We start from the raw sequence: 26,745 nt of genomic DNA, 5'->3' as shown, positions 1-26,745 counted from the left end.
TCTCTTGAAGAACATTTAAGTGGATGTCCCCAGGGCCTGATGCGATATATCCCAGGTTATTGAGAGAGGCAGGTGAGACTCCTCGGGCCTTGACCAATATCTTCATGTCCTCTCTAGCCACAGGCGAGGTCCCAGGGGAATGGTGAGCAGCTAATGTTGTCCCATAATTCAAGAAGGGAAATAGGGATAATCCTGGAAACTATAGACTAGTGAGTCTCTATCAGTGGTAGGGAAGCTATTGTAGAGGATTCTTAAGGATAGGATTTATGAGCATTTGGAAAACCATATCCTAGTTAGGGACAGTCAGCATGGTTTTGTGTGGTGCAAGTCATTCCTTACTAACCTGATTGAGTTTTTCAAGGAGGTGATGAAGGTGATTGAAGGTAGAGCTGTGGATATTGTCTACATGGATTTGGCTTGACAAGGTCCCTCATGGTAGCCTCATCCAGGGTGACTTGGCTGTTTGGATTCAGAATTGGCTTGCCCACAGAAGACAGGGTAGTGGTCGATGAGACTTATTGAATAGTGGTGTTCCACAAGGATCTGTACTGGGACCTCTGCTGTTTTTCTTACATATAAATGACTTGGATGAAAATGTGGATGGGTGGGTTAGTAAGTTCACAGATGATACAAGATTGATGGTGTTGTGGATAGTGTGGAAGATTGCCAAAGGGATATAGATCAGTTGCAGATACGGGCAGAGAAATGGCAGATGAAGTTTAATCCGGCCAAGTGTGAGGTGTTGTACTTTGGGATATCAAATGTAAAGAGAAAGTACACAGTTAATAGCAGGACCCTTAATAGTGTTGATGTACAGAGGGATCTTGGGGTACAAGTCCATAGCTCCCTGAAAGTGGCTGTACAAGTTGATAGGGCAATAAAGAAGACATATCGCATGCTTGCCTTTATTAGTTGAGGCAATGAATTCAAGAGTCAAGAAGTTATGTTGCAGCTTTATAAAGCTCTGGTTAGGTCACATCTGGAGTACTGCATTCAATTCTGGTCACCCCTATTGAAGGAAGAATGTGGAGGCTTTGGGGAGGGTGCAGAAGAGGTTTACCAGGATGTTGCCTGGATTAGAGGGCATGTGCTATAAGGAGAGGTTGGACAAACTTAGGTTGTTTTCTCTGGAGCAGTGGAGGCTGAGGGGAGACCTGATAGCAATTTGTAAGATTATAAGAGGCCTAGATAAACAGCCAGTATCTTTTCCCAGGTTTGAAATGTCTAATACTAGAGGGCATACACTTACGGTGAGAGTAGGTAAGTTCAAAGGAGATGAGTGGGACAAATTTTTCTGACAGAGTGGTGAGTGCCTGGAATAATGACCATCAAATAATTGTGGTAGTGAAGGCAAATACGATAGGGGCATGAATGTGCAGAGAATGAAGAGATATCAACATTGCGTAAGCAGAAGGGAGGTTAGACATTTAACTACTAGTTTAATTAGTTTGGCAAAACATCATGTGCCGAAGGGCCTGTTCCCGTGCTGTACTGTTCTATGGTGGTACTTAAGTGGAATTCTACCTCATGTCTCCATTTCAAAAGTCCAGACCTTTGCACATCAGAATCACAATGTAGAGATTGGTCTACCTAACCCATTCATATTTGGCCCTTACCCTCCACATGTGCAACAGTACATATGTCTGTGCGGATCACACTACGTTCTACACCCTTTCCATTCAATCCCTTTTGTAACTTGCACTTAAATACTAATTCAGTCACTAAGAGTGGTTGTTCATTTAAACTCATTTAAAAATGCTTCTCTAGTTCTCACACCTCAATCTCCTAACTTTACCCTCACATTTCCTTATCCACTATGTACAAAAAAGCATAGAGGCTGTTGAGTTGCTCAAACCTCATGGCTGATCAGCAACTCAACTCCAATCATCCATTTTACCTACATAAATAGTCTGTTCCTCTTTATTATTTTAATACCTCTGTCAAATAATTCCTTAATCTCGAATTAAAATTCTTCACATCTTTCTGAATATGTGGTTCCACAGACCAGAAAGCATCTAAAAAAATCTGTTCTCTCTCAACCCACAGATCATATCCATCTTCAGAACCAGTATAACCACTTGAGGAAACATTCCTCATCTCTCGTCCTCCATACCCTACTTTGTCCTGCACTAACTCCCTTCTCACCCATCACCTCTGTCCTTGCTGGTAAATTGCAATTTCTTATCCTTAACTTCAAACTCTTCCTTGGTTCTGGCTCATGTCAACTCTAGAGCCATCAGTGTGTACCCCACGTACCTCTGAAAATCCTCCAAGTCTAATTATTTGTGGCCAAGACCCCACCATTGTTTCTGAGCAACCCCCTTGGTTCAATTCTTGAGGACCATCTTCCCAAACTCCTCTGGCTCTTTGCCTCCCTCTCCCCTTTAAAAGATTTCCAAAACAACTTGCTTCTCAAGAATTGGTAACCGCAACCCCCCAAATCTCATTCAAAATTTCATTCCCAGGCCAACCTCATAATTAAAGAAATGATGATATTCAGTATGTATGGAATCTAGATCAGGTCAAGAATATCTTCTACTTAGGAAAACTCTTCAACATAAAAACAACCAATTCTTTAAATAAAAACCTTAAATTATTACCTCAAAGCAGTGCATCTACACAAGGCCTTGGAAGACAGACCTGGTAGAAACCTTCAAAGCCCTGCCATTTATAAGGTTTTAACTCTCAATAAACCCTCCTCTGGCCCTTAAAGAAGACCAGTATAGTCAGTTTTTCACTGTAACAGTTGATTATATCAAAGCCACATTGTGTTATTTATTCTAAATTTTACTTACAGGTTTAATAAGTCTCATATCCCTGATGAACCTTATTCAAACCTGAAACCATCTAATTACAGGTACTGGGACTGGCAGAGGGAGGCAGCCCATTTATTCAGCACTTACCATGGGAACAAAAATTGAAGAGGTTATTTCATTTTCTGACTTTTTCCTTATTTCTAATCAAGCATTTGCAAATTGGAAGTCCCATGAATACAAAATATAAAGTATGAAGTCTATGAAGTGTGCAAGATCCAGTGCAACCTAAGGGTCACATATAAGTTACTGAACAACTTCTCTCACCTTCATCCAAATCAAAGGAATTATTACACAGTCAATCAAATAATAAACAAAATAGAACCAGATTTATGAACACACAAAACTGAGTGTAATTAGATGAAATTCAAAATTATTTATGTGGTGAATCAAATGAGGGAATAAACCCCTGCTTCGGAGGATAACTTGCAACCCAAAAGAGACAGGATCCAGGTGAGCCCAAGCTTGTGCAAACAGGAAAATACTCATTCTTACTTTTTAACATGTTTCACTTTCATGCTGGCAGTGCTTCCACAGGGACGGAGTGGGAGTTCTCCAGGGAGATCAGGAACATCAGCGCTCCTTGCCTGTGGGTAAAAACAAAATGGAGCCATAGATCAGCAATCATGTCAGAAAACAAGTGCTGTTTTGTTTCATGGAAATTTCCAACACAATCCTAACCCACGCTGGTCCACAATCTATAGGAACTGAGTCCCGTATTAACTCCCCCAACTCAAGAACACGACCTTTCTCCCTTTTGTTTTTAACCAACTTCATCTTAAATGTAAATCAAAAAACTGCAGATGCTAGAAACTGAAACAAGAACAGAAATGCTGACACCAGTTTTCCATCCCACTCTAACCTGTAGCCTCCTGCACTGTTACAATGAGGTTTAATGCATGCTTGAGGAACAACACCTCATCTTCCATCTGGGTACATTGCAACCTGCTGGATTCGATACCAAATTCTCAACTTTAGATTACTTGCTTTCTCCATCTATCTCAGAGCTTGCCATTCCTATAAATCATCCATCTGTGATATTGGCTCGGTTATTCTCTCTCTATTAGTATAGCGTGACCTGCTGGGCTCATCCAATAGCCCCGCTATTAGCAACACATAACAGACCAAGAAGCATAATCACAATCTAACTATCCCGCTTGACATGACCTCATCATATCACAGATATTCCCTTTACCCTATTCATCTATCTTCCCATCTTCTCTCAACTTAAATCTAACTTCTTTTTCTCTCTTTCCCTATTCTGTTGAGGGGTCTTCAATTTGAAATGTTAATTGTTTCCCTTTCCATAAATGCTGTCTGACCTGCTGACAGTTTCCAACATTTCTGTTTTTTTGGTTCACCTTCAATATGTCCATACAATACACCATAACCTTTCCTTGCCATAGTAATGAGTCCCATAGTAAAGGGTTTTTATTCTAATTCTGTTAGAATTTATCAACAATCTTATGATCCCTAATTTTTGAAGCCCTACAAGCAAACCACATCATAGTTCTTTGCTATGATTATGGCTCAGCCTTCGCTCTTCTATAAAACAGAGATCAAGCCTATTCAATCTCTCCTGAAGCTTGTCTACTTTTCCATCTACTCTATTCCACTTTTATATTTGAATATCAGTACTTCAAGGAGTGCCATAATCAAAGTTCCAACAAGTTTAACATGGGCACTCTGCTTTTAAACTGCAAACCAATAGAGGTATACAAAATCATGAAAGCATAGACATGTGGATAAATTTTCCCGTAACAGATGTCTAAAACCAGAGAGCAAAAGGAGAGTTAGAGAGGACCTGAGGATTTATTTTAATCCATTCAGAGGGCGGTTGAAATCGAGAAAGCACTGCCTGATAAGGTGGTGGAGGCAGGTACTGTCGCTACAATTAAAAAGTATCTGGACAATAAAAGTACTTGAACACCATGGCACAGCAAGGCATGGACCAAGTGCTGATAAATGGAATTAGTAGAGAGAGGTTCTTGATGAACATGATGAACAGCACAGGAACTGGCCCTTCAGCCCACCATGTTGTGCCGAACTAATTAAACTAGTAATTAAATACCTAACGAAATTAATCCCTTCTGCCTACACAAGGTCCATATCCCTCCATTATCTGCACATTCATGTGCCTGTCAAAGAGCCTCTCAAATGCCTCTCATATCTACCTCCACCACCACTCCTGGCAGTGCATTCCAGACATCCACCACTCTCTGTGTGGAAAAAATTTGACCTGCACATCTCCTTTGAACTTATCACCTCTCACCTTAAATACGTGCCCTCTAGTATAAGACATTTCGGCTCAGGGAAAAAGATACCAGTTTTCTACTCTATATAGATAGAGTCATAATCTTATAAACTTCTATCAAGTCTCCCCTCAGCCTCCACCACTCCAGAGAAAACAACCCAAGTTTGTCCAACCTCTCCTTATAGCACATGCCCTCTAATCCAGGCAGCATCCTGGTAAACCTCTTCTGCACCCTCTCCAAAGCCTCCACATCCTTCCTTCAATAGGGGTGACCAGAATTGAATGCAATATCCCAGATGTGGCCTAACCAGTGTTTTATAAAGCTGCAACGTAACTTCCTGACTCTTGAACTCAGTGCTTCGACTAATAAAGGCAAGTATGCAATGCACATTTACCACCCCATTAACTTGTGCAGCCACTTTCAGGGAGCAATGCACAGATCCCTGCGGAACACCATCTGACCTACAGCCAGAATAAGTCCCATCAATCACTACCCTCTGTCTTCCATGGGAAAGCCAATTCTGAATCCAAACGGCCAAGTCACCGTGGATCCCATGCATTTTAATCTTCTGGATGAGTCTACCAAGAGGGACCTTGTCAAGTGCCTTACTAAAATCCATGCAGACAACATCCACAGCTCTACCCTCATCAACACCTTTGTCACTTCCTCGAAAGAAACAATCATAGAACAGTACAGCACAGAACAGGCCCTTCAGCCCACAATGTTGTGCCGACATCTCTTAAAGAACATTAAGTCCCCATATATCCCATCAGGCCCTGGGGACAATGTTCTTTAAGAGACCCAACACGATTTATCTCAAAATACCCTAGCATATTAGGATGCTCCACACCGATCTCATCATCCTCCAAGTCCTTCTCCTTGGTAAATAAATATCAACACAAAAACCACGCCCACATCCTTCACTTCCAAGCACACGTTCCCTCCTTTATCCTCGAGTGGTCCTACCCTCTCCTAGTTATCCTCTTGCCCTTGATATATGTATAGAATGCCTTGGGATTCTCTTTAATCCTACTTGCCAAGGACTTTTCATGACCCCTCCTGGCTCTCTTAGTTCTCTTTGAATTCTCTTCTAGCTTCTCTATAATCCTTAAGGATTCTGTTTGATTTTAGCTTCCTAGGCCTTACACTTCTTTTTTCTTGTCTAAATTCATCACCTCTCTCATCCTCCAAGGTTCCCTTATCTTGCCATCTTTGTCCATCCGTCCTTACTGGAACATCCCTGTCCTGTACTCTGTGCAGTTGGTCTTTAAACACCCTCCACATGTCAGATGTGGACGCCCAAAATCAGCTGTTCCCAATTAGCTCTCCCTAGTTCCTGCCTAATGCTCTCTTGCCCAAGCCCTAATTTAATACTCTCCTACAAGGTCCATACATTTCCTTATTTATGGCTCAGTGGATCAACTCTCCATTATGTCCTGAGTGCAGCTGTGATATTATCTCTGATTAATCTACCTTTTCTAAAGCATCAAAACCCTGGAACATTAAGCATCCAGTCCTGTCCCTCTCTCAACCAAGTTTCTGTAATGGCCACAAAATCATAGTTCCATTTACTAATCCATGCTCGAAGTTCATCACCCTCACTCTCAATATTCCCAGCATTAAAATAAACACACTTCAACCCCCCCCCCCCCCCCCCCCCCAAGTAGCACCAGTGAACCTGCTGGCCAGGATATTGGTTCCCCTCCAGTTAAGGTGCAACTCTTCCCTCTTGTACAGGTTGCCTCTGCTCCAGAAGTGGTTTCAATGATCCAAGAACCTGAAACCCTGCTCCCTGCATCAGTTCCTCATCCAAGTATTCATCTGTTCTATCTTTCTATTCCTGCCCTGACTAGCATGTGGCACTGGGAGTAATCCAGAAATTACTACCTTCATGGTCTTGCTTTTCAGCCTCTTTTGATGGTCAGCATAGACATGGTGGGCTGAAGGGCCTTCTTCTGCATTGTACAACTCGATCACTAAATGAAAGCTAATGATATGTTTGCATTTTATGCCATATTAATCTGCATCGCTACTTTTTATGTTTGCCCATCCGTCTATCCAGGAACTGCTGCCCTATCCCGTTTAGATTCTCTAATTGCACACCCAGTCTTCATATCTCATTTGCATACCAACAGGAGGCCATACAGCCCATCAAATCCATGTGGGTTGACAGCACACTCCCATCAGTCCCTTCCCCAACTTCCCTCTCCAACGTACGTTCTCTCATGAGTCCATAAATTCCCCCTCCGATTTTCCTGGCACCCACCTAAACTCGGGCAATCTAGCCAATTAACTTACCAATCAGCATGTCATTGGAATGCAGGAAAACCCAGGGTACCGGGAGGAAACCATGCGGTCACAGGGAGAATGTGCAAACATGTACAGCAGCAGAAGTCACAGGAACTAAGCAGCAGCTCTCCCTGTTCATCTCTGCCATCTGTGCCTGTGGTTCTAAGCTCTGCTCTCTCACAATCACCAGTTATCTCATTAAAATTATACATTGTTACACTCCATCATAAGAAATAGGGTGACTTCTTACATATGTCTGCCTAACTATACAGTTCCATAGAATGATTCAGCAATCACAATGTACACGTCTGCATCAATGGATCAGATATCCCTGCAGCACACCACAGAAATTGTGGTATCCAGTTGTCCACAATAAGTTTAGAAGTAGGCTATTTTGTTCATCGCTCCCCTTCTAACCAACTCCAATGACAACTCTGTCCTTACTCCATCCAAGAGAGTATGGAGAATAGATAACTTTGTATATTCAAGACAGGGATGGATTGATCTTGTAGATATTAAGGGAATGAATGGGAAAGCAAGCATGGAGGTAAGAATGGCCTACTCCTGCTCCTAGTTATTAATTTCTTCAACACAAACAACTTGAATTAGTAGTTTCCAAATTAAGAATGGAATCTGAAGCTCCAAGGGCTTAGTAACATGATGCACAGCACAAACAACTCTCAGTACTTGGCATCCAGTACTTCCTACATAGTGAACAATGGTGCTCCTTGTTTAAAGTGCACACTATTATGGCATTTGAAATCCAATGCAACCTATACAGGGAAAAGTACTAGTGCATACCACAAGACAAAAAAAACACCATGATGTCTAGTATTTACTATGCACATTACACAGATTGACAACATGCATCGTTAACATCATCATTAACGGGTATTTGTTACAAACCAGCAACAAAACAAACACACCGAGTCATGATTCAGTGTTTAAAATTACTTTATTAATAACTACTTATGATAATAAGAAAAATAAAAGTAAAAATGTTAGAATGTTAGAAATAAAAATGTTAAACCTGGAACATTAACCCCAAAACTAAACTCGTCGTGTGTGTGTGGCAAAGTCCCAAACTCCAAGTCCAGGAATGGTTATTAAAGTTCAGTTCCGCAAACCATAAGGTGAAACATGAGCAAAGGCTTCTTCAACAACCACCGCTGTCTGAAGATAAAACATAGATGTAGAGAACATAGAGAGTAATTACAAAATCCAAATGTTCCACGATGGAACCCAAACGACACCTCAGTGTTTACTCGGTAGTGACTTCCTCACCCCGAAAAGCATCCGAATCGTGGTCATCCACACAAATACCTGTTTCCCTCTACAGGTCAGCAACAAAGTGAACTCCACCGGATTACTCCCAATTTCAATACGTGGATTGTAGTAACAGACACAGTTATTGTTTCTCATCCATCTATAGAGAAACTAGCAGGCTGGTGTCTCTCTCCCTTTTCTCTCTCTCTGACTGACTTCTTCAACAACGTCATTCCGTCCTTTATCTTCTGTTGACGTAAGCATGCCACACACACACACAATGCTCTATCTTAAAGGGACATTCACCTAGTCCGTAACACCTCCCACCTAAAAAGAAATTTTTTCCAAGAAAAAATTTAACCGCACATACAGTTAGTAATGTTAATAATTATCATTCTACACAATTACAGAATATCAGACTAGTAAAGATACATGTTTCCGATTTAACATTGGGAAAGACAATCAGCGATCACGTTATCTTTGCCTTTAATGTGAGTTATCATGAGATCAAATTCTTGCAAAATTAAACTCCAGTTTAACAGCCTTCTGTTCTTGTTTTTGACTCGGCTCAGAAACACCAATGGGTTATGATCTGTATACACAGTCAGTGGTTTCTGAGCAGTGCAAACACATACACTGAAATGCTGCAAGGCTAAAACAAGCGATAGTAACTCTTTCTCTATGGTGGAATAATTCTTTTGATGCTCATTAAATTTCTTTGAAAAGTAAGCTACAGGATGGTCAATATCATCACGGTCACCCTTCTGCAACAACACAGCTCCTGCACCTTCATCACTGGCATCTACTGCTAATGAAAATGGCTTTTCAACGTCAGGTGATTTGAGCACAGGATGGTAGCATAAAATGGCTTTCAGCTTGACAAGGATCTGTCCAAACAAACTTTACTCCCTTCTTCAGAAGATTAGTTAGGGGAAGAGCAACATCAGCAAAATTTTTACAAAATTTGCGATAATATCCAACCATTCCCAAAAATCTTCTAACAGTTCTCCTACCTGTGGGAACAGGGAACTCAGATATTGCTTGAACTTTTGTCTGAACAGGAGCTAACTTGCCTTGACCAACAACATAACCAAGATACATCACAGTGGCTTGGCCAAGTTCACTTTTAACCAAGTTAACTGTAAGGTTAGCTTCAGAAAGTCTTTCAAACAACCTTTCTAATGCAGAGATGTGATCCTCCCATGTATCATTCCCTGTCACTAAATCGTCAATGTAGGCATCTGTATGTTTTAACCCATGAATCACCAAATTAATCATTCTTTGAAATGTTGCCAGAGCATTTTTCATTCCAAATGGCAAAACATTATATTCATACAATCCAGAAGGGGTTGCAAAGGCAGAAATTTCCCTTCCTCTATCTGTTAATGGAACACACCAGTACCCTTTTAATAAGTCAATCTTGGTAAGAAATTTTGCCTTTCCCAGTCTGTCTCTGCAATCATCCACCCTAGGAATAGGGTAAGCATCTGACTTCGTTACAGCATTCACTTTTCTGTAATCTGTGCAAAATTGAACAGTTCTATCAGGTTTAGGCACAATAACACAGGGCGAACTCCAGCTGGAAGCAGAACATCTAATAATATCATTTTCTAACATATATTCAATCTCCTGGTCAACAAGTTTACTTCTTTCCACATTCATCCAATATGGGTGTTGTTTGATTAGTTTTGCATCCCCAACGTCAACATCATGAGTAATTATCGACGTTCTGTTTGGAACATTTGGGAACAGATTTTTAAATTTTAAAATTTAATTCTCTCATCTGTTGTTTTTGTGAAACTTGTAAATGGTCCAACTTCATTTCAAGGTTCTCCAGGCTATTTTGTTTTTTTAGTTTTGATGGAACAATATTTGGTCTAAATTGGCCTTCCTCAATATCAACATCAGGTGTTCTAGAAACAACCTTCATATCATCTACCATGGCCACAACTGAACCTCTCTCATAATAAGGCTTAAGCATGTTTACATGACAGAGTTGTGTTTTCTTGCGTCTATCTGGTGTCTTAATTACATAGTTTACTTCATTTAACCTGGATTCAATAACAAATGGTCCAGAAAAACGAGACTGCAATGGATTGTTCTGGCTAGGGAAAAAACTAACACCTTTTGCCCCACTGCAAATGTCCTTGGCCGAGCATGTCTATCAAAACATGTCTTCGTTTTTATTTGGCTGGTTTTCAAATTCTCTCTCGCCAGCTGGCAGACTCTTTCCAATCGAGTTTTAAATTTTTGGACATAATCCAACAAACTCAAATGTACTTCCCCATTAACCCACTGTTCTCTTAACAATTCCAAAGGTCCTCTCACCCAGTCCAAATACAAGCTCAAACGGACTAAATCCTAATGACTTCTGTATTGATTCTCTCACTGCAAACAAAAGTAAATGAACATCATCGTCCCAATCCTTTAGGTTTTCAAAGCAATAAGTCTTCAGCATATTTTTGAGAGTAGAATGAAATCTCTCCAGAGCTCCCTGAGACTCTGGGTGATATGCAGATGATACAATCTGCTTTACTCCCAGCTCATAGACTAGTTGTTGAAACAAATTAGACGTAAAATTACTGCCTTGATCAGATTGGATTTCTTTTGGCAAACCAACCAAAGTAAAAAAAATTTTAAAAGAGCCTTTGACACAGTCTTGGCCTTAATATTTCTAAGTGGTATTGCCTCTGGAAATCTAGAAGTTGCACGCATGATGGTTAACAAATACTGATTTCCAGCCTTAGACTTTGGCAGTGGGCCAACACAGTCCACAATCACCTTCGAAAAGGGTTCACCAAAAGCAGGAGTAGGTTTCAAGGGAGCCACAGGGGGTCTTTGATTTGGTTTACCTACCATCTGACGTGTGACAGGTATGACATAACATCACCACATCTTTTCTCAAACCAGGCCAATAGAATTGTTTCAAAATCTTCCCTACAGTTTTATTCACACCAAAATGACCACCCAAAGGCATACTATGGGCCAGGTTTAAAATCTCATTCCTATAAACTTTAGGAACCACAACCTGATGAATAACTTCCCATTCCTCATTAACAGGAACATGAGGAGGTCTCCATTTCCTTACTAACACTCCATTTTTGACATAATATCCAATTGGCACTTTCTCAATCTCATCACATGAGAGTGCTTTTTCTCTCAATTCAGTAAGCTCAGGGTCTTTAGTCTGTTTAAAATCTTTCCTTGACAAAGACAAATCTTTAAATTCAGGCTCAATACAAGGATTTTGATCCTCCAGTGAAGACAGAAAAGTCTCAGACAAGTCATCATAATTTTCTTCCTGTTTAGGGCTGTCACAGGGAACAACATCAGACTGCACAGGACTATCGGCCTTGGCTAATTCTTTAGCTCTAGCTCGAGTCACCACACATGATGGGTAAACATCTGGATCATTCTCAGACTCATCAATCCTTGGTTTGGTCGTTAACTGTACCACAGGGACAAATTCTCCATCCGCAAGGTCATTCCCCAATAACAAAGAAACTCCTTCCACTGGTAAACTAGGTCTTATCCCTATCTTGACAGGTCCTTCTATGAACTTTAAAATCACCTTGTGCAAAGGGTCATACATGGTGTCACCTGTAACACCTCGCACTAGATTTACCTCACCAGTGTCAGTTTCTTCACCAAAATTTAAGACACTGTCCAGCAAGAGAGATTGGCAAGACCCAGTATCTCTAAGGATTTTCACTGGCACCTGGGGTGACCCATCATTCAGTGAAACAAAACCCTCTGATATATAAGAATGGAATTCCTTCCTCACCTCCTCCAACTTTTCAGCCTTTATCTCTGGCAAGGACTGATCTTTAACAACATCCCCTAAACCTTTTTGATTTTTAATTACCTGAAAACAAGCATTGGGCACGGCTTCCTTCCTTTTCTTCAAAAGGGCACAATTAGCTATCACATGGCCAGGTTTCTTACAGTAATAACAAGTACGCTCAACAGGTTTCTCCAGCACTGGCTTCTTTTCATCCTTCCCTTTTTGATTACTTCCCAAATTTAATCTCTGGTTTACCTGGATTGTCCTTAACTTTTTTGAAAGGTTTTAGGTGGTCCCCATTTGGATTTATGGGTTAAAGCATAATCATCTGCCAACCTAGCAGTTTCTTGTAATGTTTCCACCTCCTTTTCATTTAAATATGTTGTTATTTCAGCTGGGACACATCTTTTAAAGTCTTCCACTAACATCAATTCTGTCAATTTCTCATAACCCCCAACTACATTTTTAGCCATGCACCATCGTTCAAAACATATTCTCTTTCCATTGGCAAATTCTATGTACGTCTGATCTGCAGATTTCTTCAAGTCTCTAAATTTTTGCCTACAAGCTTCAGGTACCAGCTCGTAGGCCTTCAACACAGCTTGTTTCACCTTTGTATAATCAGCTGCATCCTCAACAGACAAAGCAGAAAAAGCTTTTTGAGCTTTACCTTTAATTACACTCTGTAACATAAGAGCCCATCTTTCCTTTGGCCAGTTTGAACTCACAGCAACCTTTTCAAAATGTTGGAAATACTGATCAACCTGATCTTCCTCAAAAGGAGGAACTAATCGACCCTCCCTGCTGGCTAAAAAACCATCATCAGAATCAGATTCCAAACTCTATCGTTTCATTTTTAACTCATGCTGCCACTGTTTTTCCTTCTCCTCCCTATCCAGCTCCATCCTCCTCATTTCCATCTGGGCCTTCCTTTCCTCCGCCTCAACCTCAAACTTCAACCAAATTAGTTCTCGTTCAGCCTCTAACTTCAACCGAGTTAGCTCTCGTTCTCGTTCAGCCTCTATCTTTGCCAGCTGCACCTGTGCCTCAGAAATTGCTGGTTCACTGCCAGAAAACTGTTTTAACACCTCCTCCTCAAACTCTTTCTTCTCCACATAATGGCCAGCTATCAGTCTCTGAATATCTGCCTTTCTCATAAATCAAGTTACTGCCTCCAGATGTAGCTCTGCAGCAATTTTCACCAAATCAGGCTTCCTCATCCCCTGCAATCCTCCAGGGGTGGGTTTTTTCAAAAATGTATCCATTGTTGGTTTCCACACACACAAGCAAATTAAAAAGAATTTATCAGACCAACCACAATCAGTTGTCCACTAAGACCCCAATTTGTTCAAACTCAGACCCCTGATTCTCCTGCCACTCACTGACATGAGGGGTAATTTATGTGGGAGGAATCTGGAGCACCCAGGGAGGGCAGAACCATTTGCAGGGAGAATGAGCAAACTCTAGAGAGCCATCACCCAAGATCAGGACTGAACCTGGGTTGCCGGAGCTAGGGGGCAGTAACACTAACCACTGCACCACTGGGTCAACAATGTGAGAAATATTAGTTTAGATAATCATAAGAAAATAATATATTAAGGGTTTTAGCATCTTTGAAGGCGAATAAACCTCCAATTTCAGATGAAATGTATCCTGGACTGATGACAGAAGGGAGGAAATTGTGGAGGCTTTGACCATCATAATGCCAAAGGATTGGGGCACTGCTGAAGTTTACCATTGTTTAAAATGGGAGCAAGGATATATTGAGTAATTAATACCAGTTAGGGGGTTTAATTTCAGTGGCAGACAAATTATTGGAATCAATTCTAAGTGACTGTGTAAACATCCATTTAGCAATGTATAGATTAATCAGGGATAGTCAACATGGATTTGTTAATGAAAAACCCTGACAAGCAAAAATAACTGAATATGTTGGAAATATGAAATAAAAAGATGCTGGAAACACTCAGCATAACAATTTGAAAAGTTAATGCTTCAGATCAATGACTGTTCTGATGAAAGGTTTTCACTGTGAAATGTTAGCTCTGCTTCTCTCTCTTTGGATACTGCCAGGCCTACTGAGTACATCCTGCTGAGCTTTCATTCCAGTCCATCTAACTCAATTTTTTTTTAGGGAGGTCATGAAAAGGATCAATGACAACAGTGCACTGGACTGCATGGAATTTATCACTGCTTTTGACAAGATCTTACGTAACCGGCTGCAATCTAAGTGAGAGGGGCAACTGGATCTAAAGCAGCTTGGTAGCACTCGCATCTACTGTGATGAAGTGCTTTGAGAGGTTGGTCATGACTAGAATTAACTCCTGCCTGAGCAAGGACCTGGACCCGCTGCAGTTTGCCTACCGCCACAACAGGTCTACAGCGGACACAGGCTCTCCACTCTGCTTTGGAGCACCTAGACAACAGCAAAATGTAGATCAGGCTGCTGTTTATCGATTACAGCTCGGCATTCAACATCATCATCCCCTCAGTATTAATCAACAAGCTTCAAAACCTGGGCCTCTGTACCTCCCTCTGCAACTGAATCCTCGACTTCCTTATCAGGAGACCATAGTCAGGATCTGTGATAACATCTCCTCCTCACTGACGATCAACACAGGTGCACCTATCTCAGATAGCAGTGAGGCGGCATACAAGAGTGAGATAGATCAGCTGGTTGAGTGGTGTTGCAACAACAACCTTGCACTCAACGTCAGCAAGACCAAGGAATTGATTGTGGACTTCATAAGGGGAAGTCGGGAGAACACGCAACAGTCCTCATTGAGGGGGTCAGCGATGGAAAGGGTGAGCAGCCCCATGTTCCTGAACATCAACATCTCAGAGGATCTATCCTGGGCCCAATACATTGATGCAATCACGAAGGCAGCACACGCAGCTCTACTACGTTAGGAGTTTGAGATTTGGTACGTCAACTAAGACTCTTGCAAATTTCTACAGATGTACAGTGGAGAGCATTCTAACTGGTTGCATCACCGCCTGGTATGGAGGCTCCAATGTGCAGGATTCAGCCAGCTCCATCATGGGCACTAACCTCCCCGCCATCGAGGACATCTTCAAGAAACGATGCCTCAAGATTGGGGAGGTGGTACAGGAGCCTGAAGACCCATAATCAATGTCTCAAGAACAGCTTCTTCCTCCCTATCAGATTTCTGAACAGTCCATGAACCCATGAATACTATTTCATTATTCCTTTTTTTGCACTATTTATTCATTTTGTAACTTAGTTATTTTTACATTTTTGCACTGTACTGCTGCTGCAAAACAACAAATTTCACGATATACGTCAGGTGATAATAAACCTGATTCTGATGATGGGATGCACTGAGGCAAAACTGATAGGAATGAAAATCAAGATCCCAGTACATGAGTGCCAATGGCAGGGCTAAAGTATTTACAGTCAGAAGTATCAACGGATGATCTATTTTAGCTTCTTCATGAAGTCCCCCTAGTACATAAACCAGTTCACAGCCAAATGATTCATTCCATATCAAAGCAAAGGTTAGAGTAGTGCATGTGACTTTGGGAAATCAGACCACCAGGCTGTGCTTCTTCTCCCTGCATACAAACAGAAACTGAAACGGGAGGATCCGGTACAGAGAGTCGTGCAGTGCCGGTCTGAGGAAACAGATGAGCTTCTACACGACTGCTTTGAGACAGTGGATTGGACTAGATGAGTATACCACCACTATCACAGACTTTATCAGCAAGTGTGTTGAGGACTGTGTACCAAAGAGGACAATATGGGTGTTCCCAAACCAGAAACCATGGATGAACTGGGAGATCCACTCCTTACTGAAGTTGAGGACTGCTGCACACAAATCTGGTGATCCTGACCTGTATGAGAAATCAAGATATGACCTTCGGAAAGCTATCAGGAATGCCAAGAGACAATACCAACTCAAAATAGAGTCCCCAACCAGCCGTCAGTTATGGCAGAGCTTACATGCCATAACAGGCCACAAGACAAAGACAGGCTGCATAGCTAACAACAGCGCATCCCTTCCTGATGATCTTAATGCATTCTATGTGCGTTTTGAACAGAAGGGAAGTGGATTGTCACCACCCACCCTGACAGCCTCCAATGCAACTGAACCAGTGGTCACCGTCGAGGACGCAAGATCAGTCTTCCAGAGAGTGAACACGAAGAAAGCATCTGACCCAGATGGTGTCCCTGGTCGTGTGCTCAGATCTTGTGCTGATCAGCTGGCGGGAGTATTTGCAGACATATTTAACCTCTCCCTGCTTCAACCTCAGGCTCTCACCTGTTTTAAGAAGATCACTATGATCCTGGTACTGAAGAAAAGCAAAGTAACATGCCTCAATGATTACCAACCAGTGGCTCTGACATCCACCATCATGAAGTGCTTCAAGAGGCTGGTCATGGCACGCATCAACTCCAGTCTCCCAGACAATCTCAACCCACTGCAATTCGCCTATCACTGAAACAGGTCTACAGCAGACGCCATCTCCCTGGCCCTACACTCAGCTCTGGAGCATGTGGACAGCAAAGACACCTGCGTTAGACTATTGTTTATTGACTACAGATCTGCCTTCAATACTATAATCCCAAGCAAACTCATCACCAAACTCTGAGACCTGGGACTCAACACCTCCCTCTGCAACTGGATCCTTGACTTTCTGACCAAAAGACCACAATCCGTGAGGATAGGCAGCAATACCTCCAGCATGATTATTCTAAACACTGGTGCCCCACAAGGCTGTGTCCTCAGCCCTTTACTCTACTCCCATCTACTCATGACTGTGTGGCTAGATTCTGCTCTAAATCCATCTACAGGTTTGTAGATGATACCACTGTTGTAGGCCATATCTCAAACAACGATAGGTCAGGGTACAGGAAGGAGATAGAAAGCTTAGTGGAATGGTGTCATGACAACAACCTTTCCCTCAATGTCAACAAAACAAAAGGGCTGGTCATTGACTTCAAGAAAGGGGGCAGTGTACATGTTCCTGTCTACATCAACGGTGCTGAGGTCAAGAGGGTTGAGAGCTTCAAATTCCTGTGAGTGAACATCACCAACAGCCTGCCCTGGCCAAATCATGTAGATGCCACGGCCAAGAAAGCTCATCAGCACCTCTACTTCAAGAGGCTATAGAAATTTGGTATGTCCCCTTTGACACGCACCAACTTTTATCGATGCACCATAGAAAGCATCCTATCTGGATGCATCACGGCTTGGTACGGCAACTGCTCTGCCCAGGACCGCAAGAAACTGCAGAGAGTCGTGGACACAGCCCAGCACATCACGGAAACCAGCCTCCCCTCCTTGGATTCTGTCTTTACCTCTCGTTGTCCTGGTGAAGCAGCCAGCATAATCAAAGACCCCACCCACCCAGGTCATTCTCTCTTCTCTCCTCTCCCATCAGATAGAAGATACAGGAGCCTGAGGGGACATACCACCAGGCTCAAAGACAGCTTCTATCCCACTGTGATAAGACTGCTGAATGGTTCCCTTATACGATGAGATTGACTCTGACCTCACAATCTACCTTGTTGTGACCTTGCACCTTATTGCACTGCACTATCTCTGTAGCTGTGACACTTTAGTCTGTACTGTTATTGTTTTTACCTGTACTACCTCAATGCACCCTGTACTAACTCAATGTAACTGCACTGTGTAATGAATTCACCTGTACGATCGATATGTAAGACAAGCTTTTCACTGTATCTTGGTACAAGGGACAATAATAAATCAATACCAATATGACAAAGATTATGGGTGCCAATAAAACCTTGGTTGGAACACTAAGAATTCGCTCTCCAGAAATAGCTAGAATCTACTTAAGCTGCTCCTAAACAATGGTATCTTTCGTCAACAATGTGGGAAAACTGCTCAGGTGGGTCCTCTGTAGTAAGTAATGGTAATTCATCCTGGCTAATTATCTCCCCTTCAGTATACTCTAGATTATCAGGAAAGTGATAGAAGGCATTGTCAACAATGCTTCAAGCAGCGAGTACCAACAACCTGGTCAGTGATACATAATATGGATGTGCCAAGATAATTAGGTCCAGAAGTCAATCATACTTTGGTCCAAAAAAGCTAAGTTCCAGAGGCAGGGTGGAATAACTACCCCTAATGTCAAGGCAGCATTTGACAAGAGCTCTGGCAAAGATGCTGAGAATCAAGAGGATAAGCTATCCTTTGCTAAAATGCACACCTCTTACAAAGACTGTGATTGTTGAAGGTCAATTATCTCAGTACCAGGATATCACTGCATGAGTTCAGACCAGGGTTCCTGCAGCCACCTTAGCAGTGACATTGCTTCAATCTTAAGGTCATAAGTAGGGATATTTACTGACGATTTTAATGTGCAGTTCCATTCATAGCTCTGCAGAAAATGAACCAACCCTTACCTGCATGCACAAAGTCAAGAAAACCTTGACATTCCTGCTCTTGACAACCCACAACATTATCATCGTCAGGTCCCAACATTAGGTCTCAAATGTACAAACTCTACCACCAAGGACAAGGATGATAAACACACTGGAACAGTACTATCAGTATGTTTTCCTACCAGTCATGCACCATCCTGACTGGGAAATATATATTCATTTCTTCATCTTTGGGTTTTAATCCTGAAACAGTACGATGGAAGCAAAGCCACCAGAAGAATTGCAAGTCTGTGGGGTTGCTTCACCGCCATCTTCTCAAAGCTAGTTAGGGATGATCGATTTATGATGGCTTTTCTAACATTCATCTTGCAAATGAGTAAACAAAACATTATAGACCAATGACTACATGATATACCTCAAGCCATGCATAGTTACCTCTCACCGAGTGCGATGATTGCTGTGTGTATTCAGTCTGGACAACTGCGTGCAGTCAGCACACACTATGAATGCTGCATCAGGACATTTGTTTTTGCTGAATCACAGATCACTTCATCAGGACAGGAAATAATCAGTGAACTTGTCTCAATACACCTGAATGATGTACAGGAGAGCTCACTACTCTTTCTGACAAAAAAAGCAGCCTTGTGGGGGCAGTATGTGACTGAATTGAATCCCCCCCCCCCCCCCCCCCCCCCACAGCTCCTGGATAGGACTTCAGATACCAATATACAAAAATATCAAAAAGTCGATAATACCTTTACAGAAAGATACAGACCTAAAAAATCTGACAGCACCCCAAAGAGATGGCAACTGAAAATAGACTCACTGTCCAGTCTTCAGTACCCAGATTGACAGTTGCATGATTGTAAGATAGGTCAGTTTGTTCAGGAAAGTTTCCTCAGGCAGTATATAGAGGGCCCGGCCAGAGAGGGGGCAAAGTTTGATCTACTCCTGGAAAATAAGGGCAAGTGACTGAGGTCACAGTAGGGGAGCACTTTGAGACCAGTGACCATAGTTCCATTAGTTTTAAAATAGTTATGGAAAGGGACAGAACTGGTTCCACAGGTACAATATTTTGACGGTATTAGTCAGCAACTTGCAAAGGTTGATTGGGCTGGGTTGTTGTGGGCAAAGGGGCCTCAGGCAAGTGGGAGGCTGTTTTTAAAAAAGTGAGATAGCAAGAGTTCAAGGACAACGTGTTCTTATTAAAGTAAAATCAAAGGAACCCTGGATATCGAGGGATACTGTAACTCTAGTCAAGAAAAAGGAGGCTTGGGTCTGATATCAAGTGATATTAAGCTAGGATCAAGTGAATCACTAGAGATAGATAGAGGATGCCAGAAAATACTCAAGAAGGAAATTAGGAAAGCCAAGAGGGGGCATGAGATGGCTTTAGCAGAGCAAATTAAGGAGAATCCAAACAGATTATTTTTATTGAGTATATTAAGGGAAAAAGAGTGACTAGGGAGAGAATAGGGCCTCTCAAAGACCAAGACGGAAATTTGTCTGGACCCACTGGAGATGGGCAGAATTCTCAATCACTTCCCCTGTTTTTACCACGGAGGAAGATGTGAAAACTTGGGAACCTGGTAAAGTTAATGGAGATGTTTTGCAAGCAGTCCATATTACAGTAGAAGAGGTGTTGCTGTGTTCAGATGAATGAGTAGACCCTCGCTGAGATATTTACAACATCACTATCCTCTGGCGGGGTGCCGGAGAACTAGAGGATAGCAAATGTTGTGCCTTTATTTACGAAGGGCTGTAAGGATAGACCTGGTAAGTATAGACCTGTTAGCCTAACACCCATGGTAGGTAAGTTGCTGGAAAGCATTCTGAGGCATAAGATATACTTACATTTGGAAAGGCAGGGGTTGATTAGGGGTGGCCAGCATGGCTTCGTATATGGGAGATCTTGACTTACGAATGTGATTGAGTTTTTTGATATAGTGACAAGGCAGGTTGACGAGGGGAGGGTGGTAGACATAGTGTATATGGATTTCAGTAAGGATTTTGATAAGGTTCATGGTAGGCTGCTCTGGAAGGTTGGATCGCATGTTATCCAGGGAGAGTTAGCTAACTGGATACAAAATTGGCTGGATGGTAGGAAATCAAAGGGTAATGGTGGAAGGATGTTTCTCAGACTAGAGGTCTGTGACTAGTGGTGTGCTCCAGGGGTCAGTGCTGGGCTCATTGTTATTTGTCATCTATATCAACGATCTGGATGAGAATATATGAGGAATAGTTGGTAAGTTTGCAGATAACACCAAAATAGGTGGTGTCATAGACAATGAAGAGGATGATCAATTCTTGATTATAGCAGGATCTTGTTCCGTTGGGTAGGTGCACTAGGGAATGGCAAATGGAATTTAATTCAGGTAAGTGCAAAGTATTATATTTTGGAAGGACAAATTAAGGTAGGACGTTTACATTGAACAGAAGGGCCCTGGCTACTGTTGTAGAACACCAGAGAGACCTTGGAGTACAGGTGCACGGTGCGCTTAAAGTGGAGTCACAGGTAGACAGGGTGGTGAAGAAAGCTTTTGGTATGCTGGCCTTCATCAGTCAGTGCATTGAATATAGAAGTTGGGAGGTCACATTGCAATTGTACAAGATGTTGGTGAAGCCACTCTTGGTGTAGTGAGTTCAGTTTTGGTCACACTGTTAAAGCAAGGATGTAATTAAACTGGAAAGAGTGCAAAAAAGATTTGAGAATGTTGCCAGGACTCGAGAGACTGAGTTATAAGGAGCAGCTAGACAGGCTGGGCATTTACTCCTTGGAACGTAGGAGACGGAGGGGTGATCTCATAGAGGTATATAAAATCGTGATGGGCATCTTTATTTTATTTTTACACAGCAGGTGGTAGAACACCAGCTGCCAGAGGAAGCTGTTGAGGCAGGTACATTAGATACATTGAAGTAGTAGTATGTGTACGGGTACGTATATGGCTGACAAGAATTTAGAGGGATATGGGGCAAATACTGGGACATGGGATTAGCTTGGACATGGGATTAGCTTGGTCGGCATGGACACGTGGGCCGTTTTCTGTGCCGTACAACTCTATGACTCTACATGCAAGGACATTGTCAGCTCTGCTAGAAATCAGCCTTTGCATACAGTAACCTAGTTGATAAGGATAGAGAACATGACTGCAGAGAGATAAAAGGTTAGGCCTTAGCAACAACCTGACAAGATGTGTCTGGTCTGCTTTCAAAATAGAGCTCAAACTGACAGGCATCAAGGCTAAACTGAGCACAGGAACACATTTGAACACTTCTGTTTGAAGGTGTTGCATTCCAAATATATTTTACATTTACAATGCCCATGTCGATTGTGAAAAGATACACATTTACAGACTGCAGATTCACCCACTCAGGAAGTTCATATATTTACCTAATATGCTGATTGACATTGATAATGCAGTAAAGACTGCTTAAACTTTTTTGGTTAACACTGTAAAGCAATTCTACATTTGAAACATGTCCTTAAATTCAAGAAACAAACTTTATTGCAACGTAACTGGAATGAGAACATTACAGCACAGGCCCTTCGGCCCACAATGTTGTGCCGATATTTTATCCTGCTCTAAGATCTATCTAACCCTTCCCTCCCACATAGCCCTCCATTTCTCTATCATGCATGTGGCTATCTAAGAGTCTCTTAAATGTCCCTAATGTATCTGCCCCCACAACATCTGCTGGCAGTGCATTCCATGCACCTGCCACTCTGTGTAAAAACTTACCTCTGACATCCCCCTTATACCTTCCTCCAATCACCTTAAAATTACGCCCCCTCGTGTTAGCCATTGTCGCCCTGGGAAAAAGTCTCTGACTGTCCACTCGATCTATCCTCTTATCATCTTGTACACCTCTATCAATCCACCTCTCATCCTTCTCCTCTCCAGAGAAAAGCCTTAGGTCACTCAACCTATCCTCATAAGATATTCTCTCCAATCCAGGCAGCATCCTGGTAAATCTCCTCTGCACCCTTCTCTAAAGCTTCCACATCTTTCCTATAATGAGGCGACCAGAACTGAACACAATACTCCAAGTGTGGTCTAACCAGAGTTTTATAGAGCTGCAACATTACCTAGCGGCCCTTGAACTCAATCCCCCGACTAATGAAAGCCAACACACCATATGTCTTCTTAACAACCCTCACAACCTGCGTGGCAACCTTGAGGGATCTATGGACGTGGACCCCAAGATCCCTCTGTTACTCCACACTGCTAAGAGTCCTGCCATTAACCTTGTATTCTGCCTTCACATTCAATCTCCCGAAGTATATCACTTCAGTTTTCCGGGTTGAACTCCATCTGCCACTTCTCAGCCCAGCTCTACAGTCTATCAATATCCTGTTGTAATCTACAGAAACCTTCTACACTATCCACAACACCACCAACCTTTGTATCATCAGCAAACTTACTAACCCACCCTTCCACATCCTCATCCAAGTCATTTATAAAAATCACAAAGAGCAGGGGTCTCAGAACACCACTGGTCACCGACCTCCAGGCAAGAATATGCTCCACCCTCTGTCTTCTATGAGCGAGGCTGTGTGGATTCAGAATTAGCAAGTTTCCTGGATCCCATACCTCCTGACTTTCTGAATGAGCCTTCCATGAGGAACCTTATCAAACGCCTTAATAAAATCCACATACACCACTCTACCCTCAATGTGCTTTGTCACACCCTCAAAGAATTCAATCAGGCTTGTGAGGCACGACCTGCCCCTCACAAAGCCATCCTGACTATCCCTAATCAGACTATGCTTCTCCAAATACTCAAAAATCCTGTCCCTAAGAATCTTCTCCAGTAATTTACCCACAGCTGAAGTAAGACTCACTGGTCTGTAATTCTCAGGGTTATCCCTACTCCCTTTCTTGAACAAAGGAACAACATTTGCCACCCTCCAATCATCTGGCACTACTCCTGTAGCCAGCGAGGACACAAAGATCATTGCCAAAGGTGCAGCAATCTCTTCCCTCGCTTCCTGTAATAACCTTGGAGATATCCCATCTGGCCCCGGTGACTTATCTATCCTAATGTTTTTCGTAAGTACAAGCATATCCTCTTTCCTCACGTCGACATGCCCAGGCGTATCAGCCTGTCGTATGCCATCCTCACAGACGTCAAGGTCTCTCTCTCTCTGATGAATACTGAAGCAAAGTATTCATTAAGGACCTCCCCTAACTCTTCCGACTCCAGGCACGTTTCCTCTTTTATCCCTGATCAGTCCTACCCTCACTCTACTCATCCTCTTATTCTTCACATATGTATCAAATGCCTTGGGGTTTTCCTTGATCCTACTTCGCCAAGGACTTCTCATGCCCCCTTCTAGCCCTCCTAAGTCCATTCTTAAGCTCCCTCCTGGCTACCTTGTGACTCTCCAGAGCTCTGTCTGATCCATGCTTTCTAAAGCTCAGGTAAGCTTCTTCCTTCCTCTTGACAAGATATTCTGTATCTTGTGTCAACCACAGTTCATTCACTCTACCATCCTTAGACTGCCTCAATGGGACAAACCTATCCAGAACGCCATGCAAGTACTCCCTAAACAACCTCAACATTTCCACTGTGCACTTCCCCAAGAATATTTGTTCCCATTTACGCTCCCAAGTTCCTGCCTAATAGCATAATTCCCACTCCCCCAGTTAAATACTTTCCCTTATCGTCTGCTCCTATCCCTCTCCAAGGCCAAGGTCAAGGAATTATGGTCACTATCTCCAAAATGCTCTCCCAAGAGATCTGAAACCTGAACAGGCTCATTGCCAAGTCCCAGGTCCAGAATGGCCTGTCCACATACTGAGTCAGGAATCCTTCCTGGACACACCGAACAAACTCTGCCCCATCTATCCCCTTCACACTCAGGAGGTGCCAATCAATATTAGGGAAGTTGAAATCATCCATGATTTTTGCACCTCTCCAAAACCTGCCTCCCAATCTGCTCCTCAGCATTTCTGCTGCTATTGGGGGGTCTGTAGAATACTCGCAATAGAGTGATCGCTCCCTTCCTGTTTCTGACTTCCACCCACACTGACTCAGTGGACAATCCCTCCAGGACAACCTCCTTTTCTACAGCTGTGACACTGTCCCTGATCAGCAAACCCACTTCCCCACCTCTTTTACCTCCGTCCCTGTCCCTTTTGAAACATCTAAACCCCGGAATATCCAACGGCCATTCCTGCCCTTGCAACAGCCAAGTCTCTGTAATGGCCACAACATCATAGTTCCGTGTAACTTACCATGCTCTAATTTCACCACCCTTGTTCCTGATGCTTCTCGCATTAAAGTAGACACACTTCAGCCCATCCAACTGACTGCAATTTTGCTCTTTCAACTGCCTATCCTTCCTCACAGTCTTTCTACACTCTGCATCTACACTAAATGTGCCAACCTCTGACCTATCACTCTGGTTCCCATCCCCCCGCCAAACTAGTTTAAACCCTCCCCAACAGTTCTAGCAAACCTGCCCGCAAAAATATTGGTCCCCCTCCAGTTCAGGTGCAACTAGTCCCTTTTGTATAGGTTGTATCTTCCCCAGAAGAGATCCCAAAGATCCACAAATCTGAAACCCTGCCCCCTGCACCAATTCCTTAGCCACACATTCATCTGCCAAATCATCCTATTCTTACCCTCACTGGCACGTGGCACAGGCAGCAACCCAGAGATTACTACCTTTGAGGTCCTGCTTTTCAGCTTCCTACCTAGCTCTCTATATTCCCTCTTCAGGATCTCATGTTTTTTCCGACCTATGTCATTGGTACCAATATGTACCACAAACTCTGGCTGTTCACCCTCGCCCTTCAGGATGCTGTGGACCCGATCTGAGACGTCCCTGACCCTGGCACCAGAGAGGCAACATAGCATCTGGGAGTCTTTCATATCCACAGAATATCCTGTCTGCCTCCCTTACTATGGAATCCCCTATCACTACCGCACTCTTCTTCTCCCCCCTTCCCTTCTGCACCACAACCAGGCTCAGTGCCAGAGACCTGGTCACTGAGGCTCTCCCCTGGTAGGTCATTTCCCCTAACAGTATCCAAAGCGCTATACCTGTTATTGAGGGGAACAGCCACAGGGGTACTCTGTACTACCTGCCTATTCTCCTTCCTTCTCCTGACAGTCACCCAGCTACCTGCCTCCTGCAGCCTCGGAGTGACTGCCTCCCTGTAATTCTTGTCTATGTACTCCTCGGTGTCCCGTAGGAGCCAAAGGTCATCCAGCTGCAGCTCCAGTTCCCTAACACGGTCTGTAAGAAGCTGCAGCTGGATGCACCTCGTGCAGATGTAGTTATCAGGGAGACTGGATGTCTCCCAGAACTCCCACATCTCACAAGCTGAACACACCACTGACCCTGGGGCCATTCTCACTACTCTGGACTGGCACTAAAGCAAACACCAAAGCAAAGAAAGAAAGGAATTTACCAGACACTTACCTTCACCTCTTCTCACCAAAGCCTCAATACCCCACTCTAAAACAAATCCACTCACACAATGGCCAGTCTGCTTTTTCCCTGCCTTCCACTTATTTGCTGATGTCGATAAGCCAATCAACTGGTAACAATTTGCAAATGTGCCTCATTTACACTTTTGTTTTTTTTTTGAAAACCTACAGCACAATTCAGGCCCTTCAGCCCACAAAGCTGTGCCGAACATGTCCCTACCTTAGAAATTACTAGGCTTACCCATAGCCCTCTATTTTTCTCAGCTCCATGTACCTATCTAACAGTCTCTTGAAAGACCCCATCGTATCCACCTCCACCACCATTGCCGGCAACCCATTCCATACACTCACCACTCTGAGTAAAAAACTTACCCCCTGACATCTCCTCTGTACCTACTCCCCAGCACCTTATAACCTATGTCCTCTTGTGGCCACCATTTCAGCCTGGGGAAAAGCCTCTGACTACCTACCCGATCAATACCTCTCATTCATCTTATATACCTCTATCAGGTCCCCTCTCATCCT

At 42.9% G+C, this 26,745-nt stretch overlaps 1 protein-coding gene across 6 annotated transcripts in view; it reads right to left on the bottom strand.

The window, feature by feature from the left end:
- Nucleotides 1-26,745, bottom strand: part of arhgap32b (Rho GTPase activating protein 32b) — a 389,535-nt gene that overhangs the window by 177,129 nt on the left and 185,661 nt on the right. For 5 of the 6 annotated variants that reach the window (XM_052039785.1, XM_052039788.1, XM_052039787.1 and 2 more), the window contains exon 4: nt 3,309-3,400. In XM_052039785.1, the coding sequence (XP_051895745.1) occupies nt 3,309-3,400 (92 nt within the window). Of the gene's footprint in view, nt 1-3,308; nt 3,401-26,745 lie in introns of those variants that run through there. The other variant, XM_052039790.1, reaches the window with a different exon arrangement.

This window comes from Pristis pectinata, chromosome 27 (genome assembly GCF_009764475.1).
Source record: "Pristis pectinata isolate sPriPec2 chromosome 27, sPriPec2.1.pri, whole genome shotgun sequence".
NCBI classification, from domain to species: Eukaryota; Metazoa; Chordata; class Chondrichthyes; order Rhinopristiformes; family Pristidae; genus Pristis; species Pristis pectinata.
Note: the sequence above shows the minus strand (reverse complement) of the source record. Positions and strands in the feature narration are given on the sequence as shown.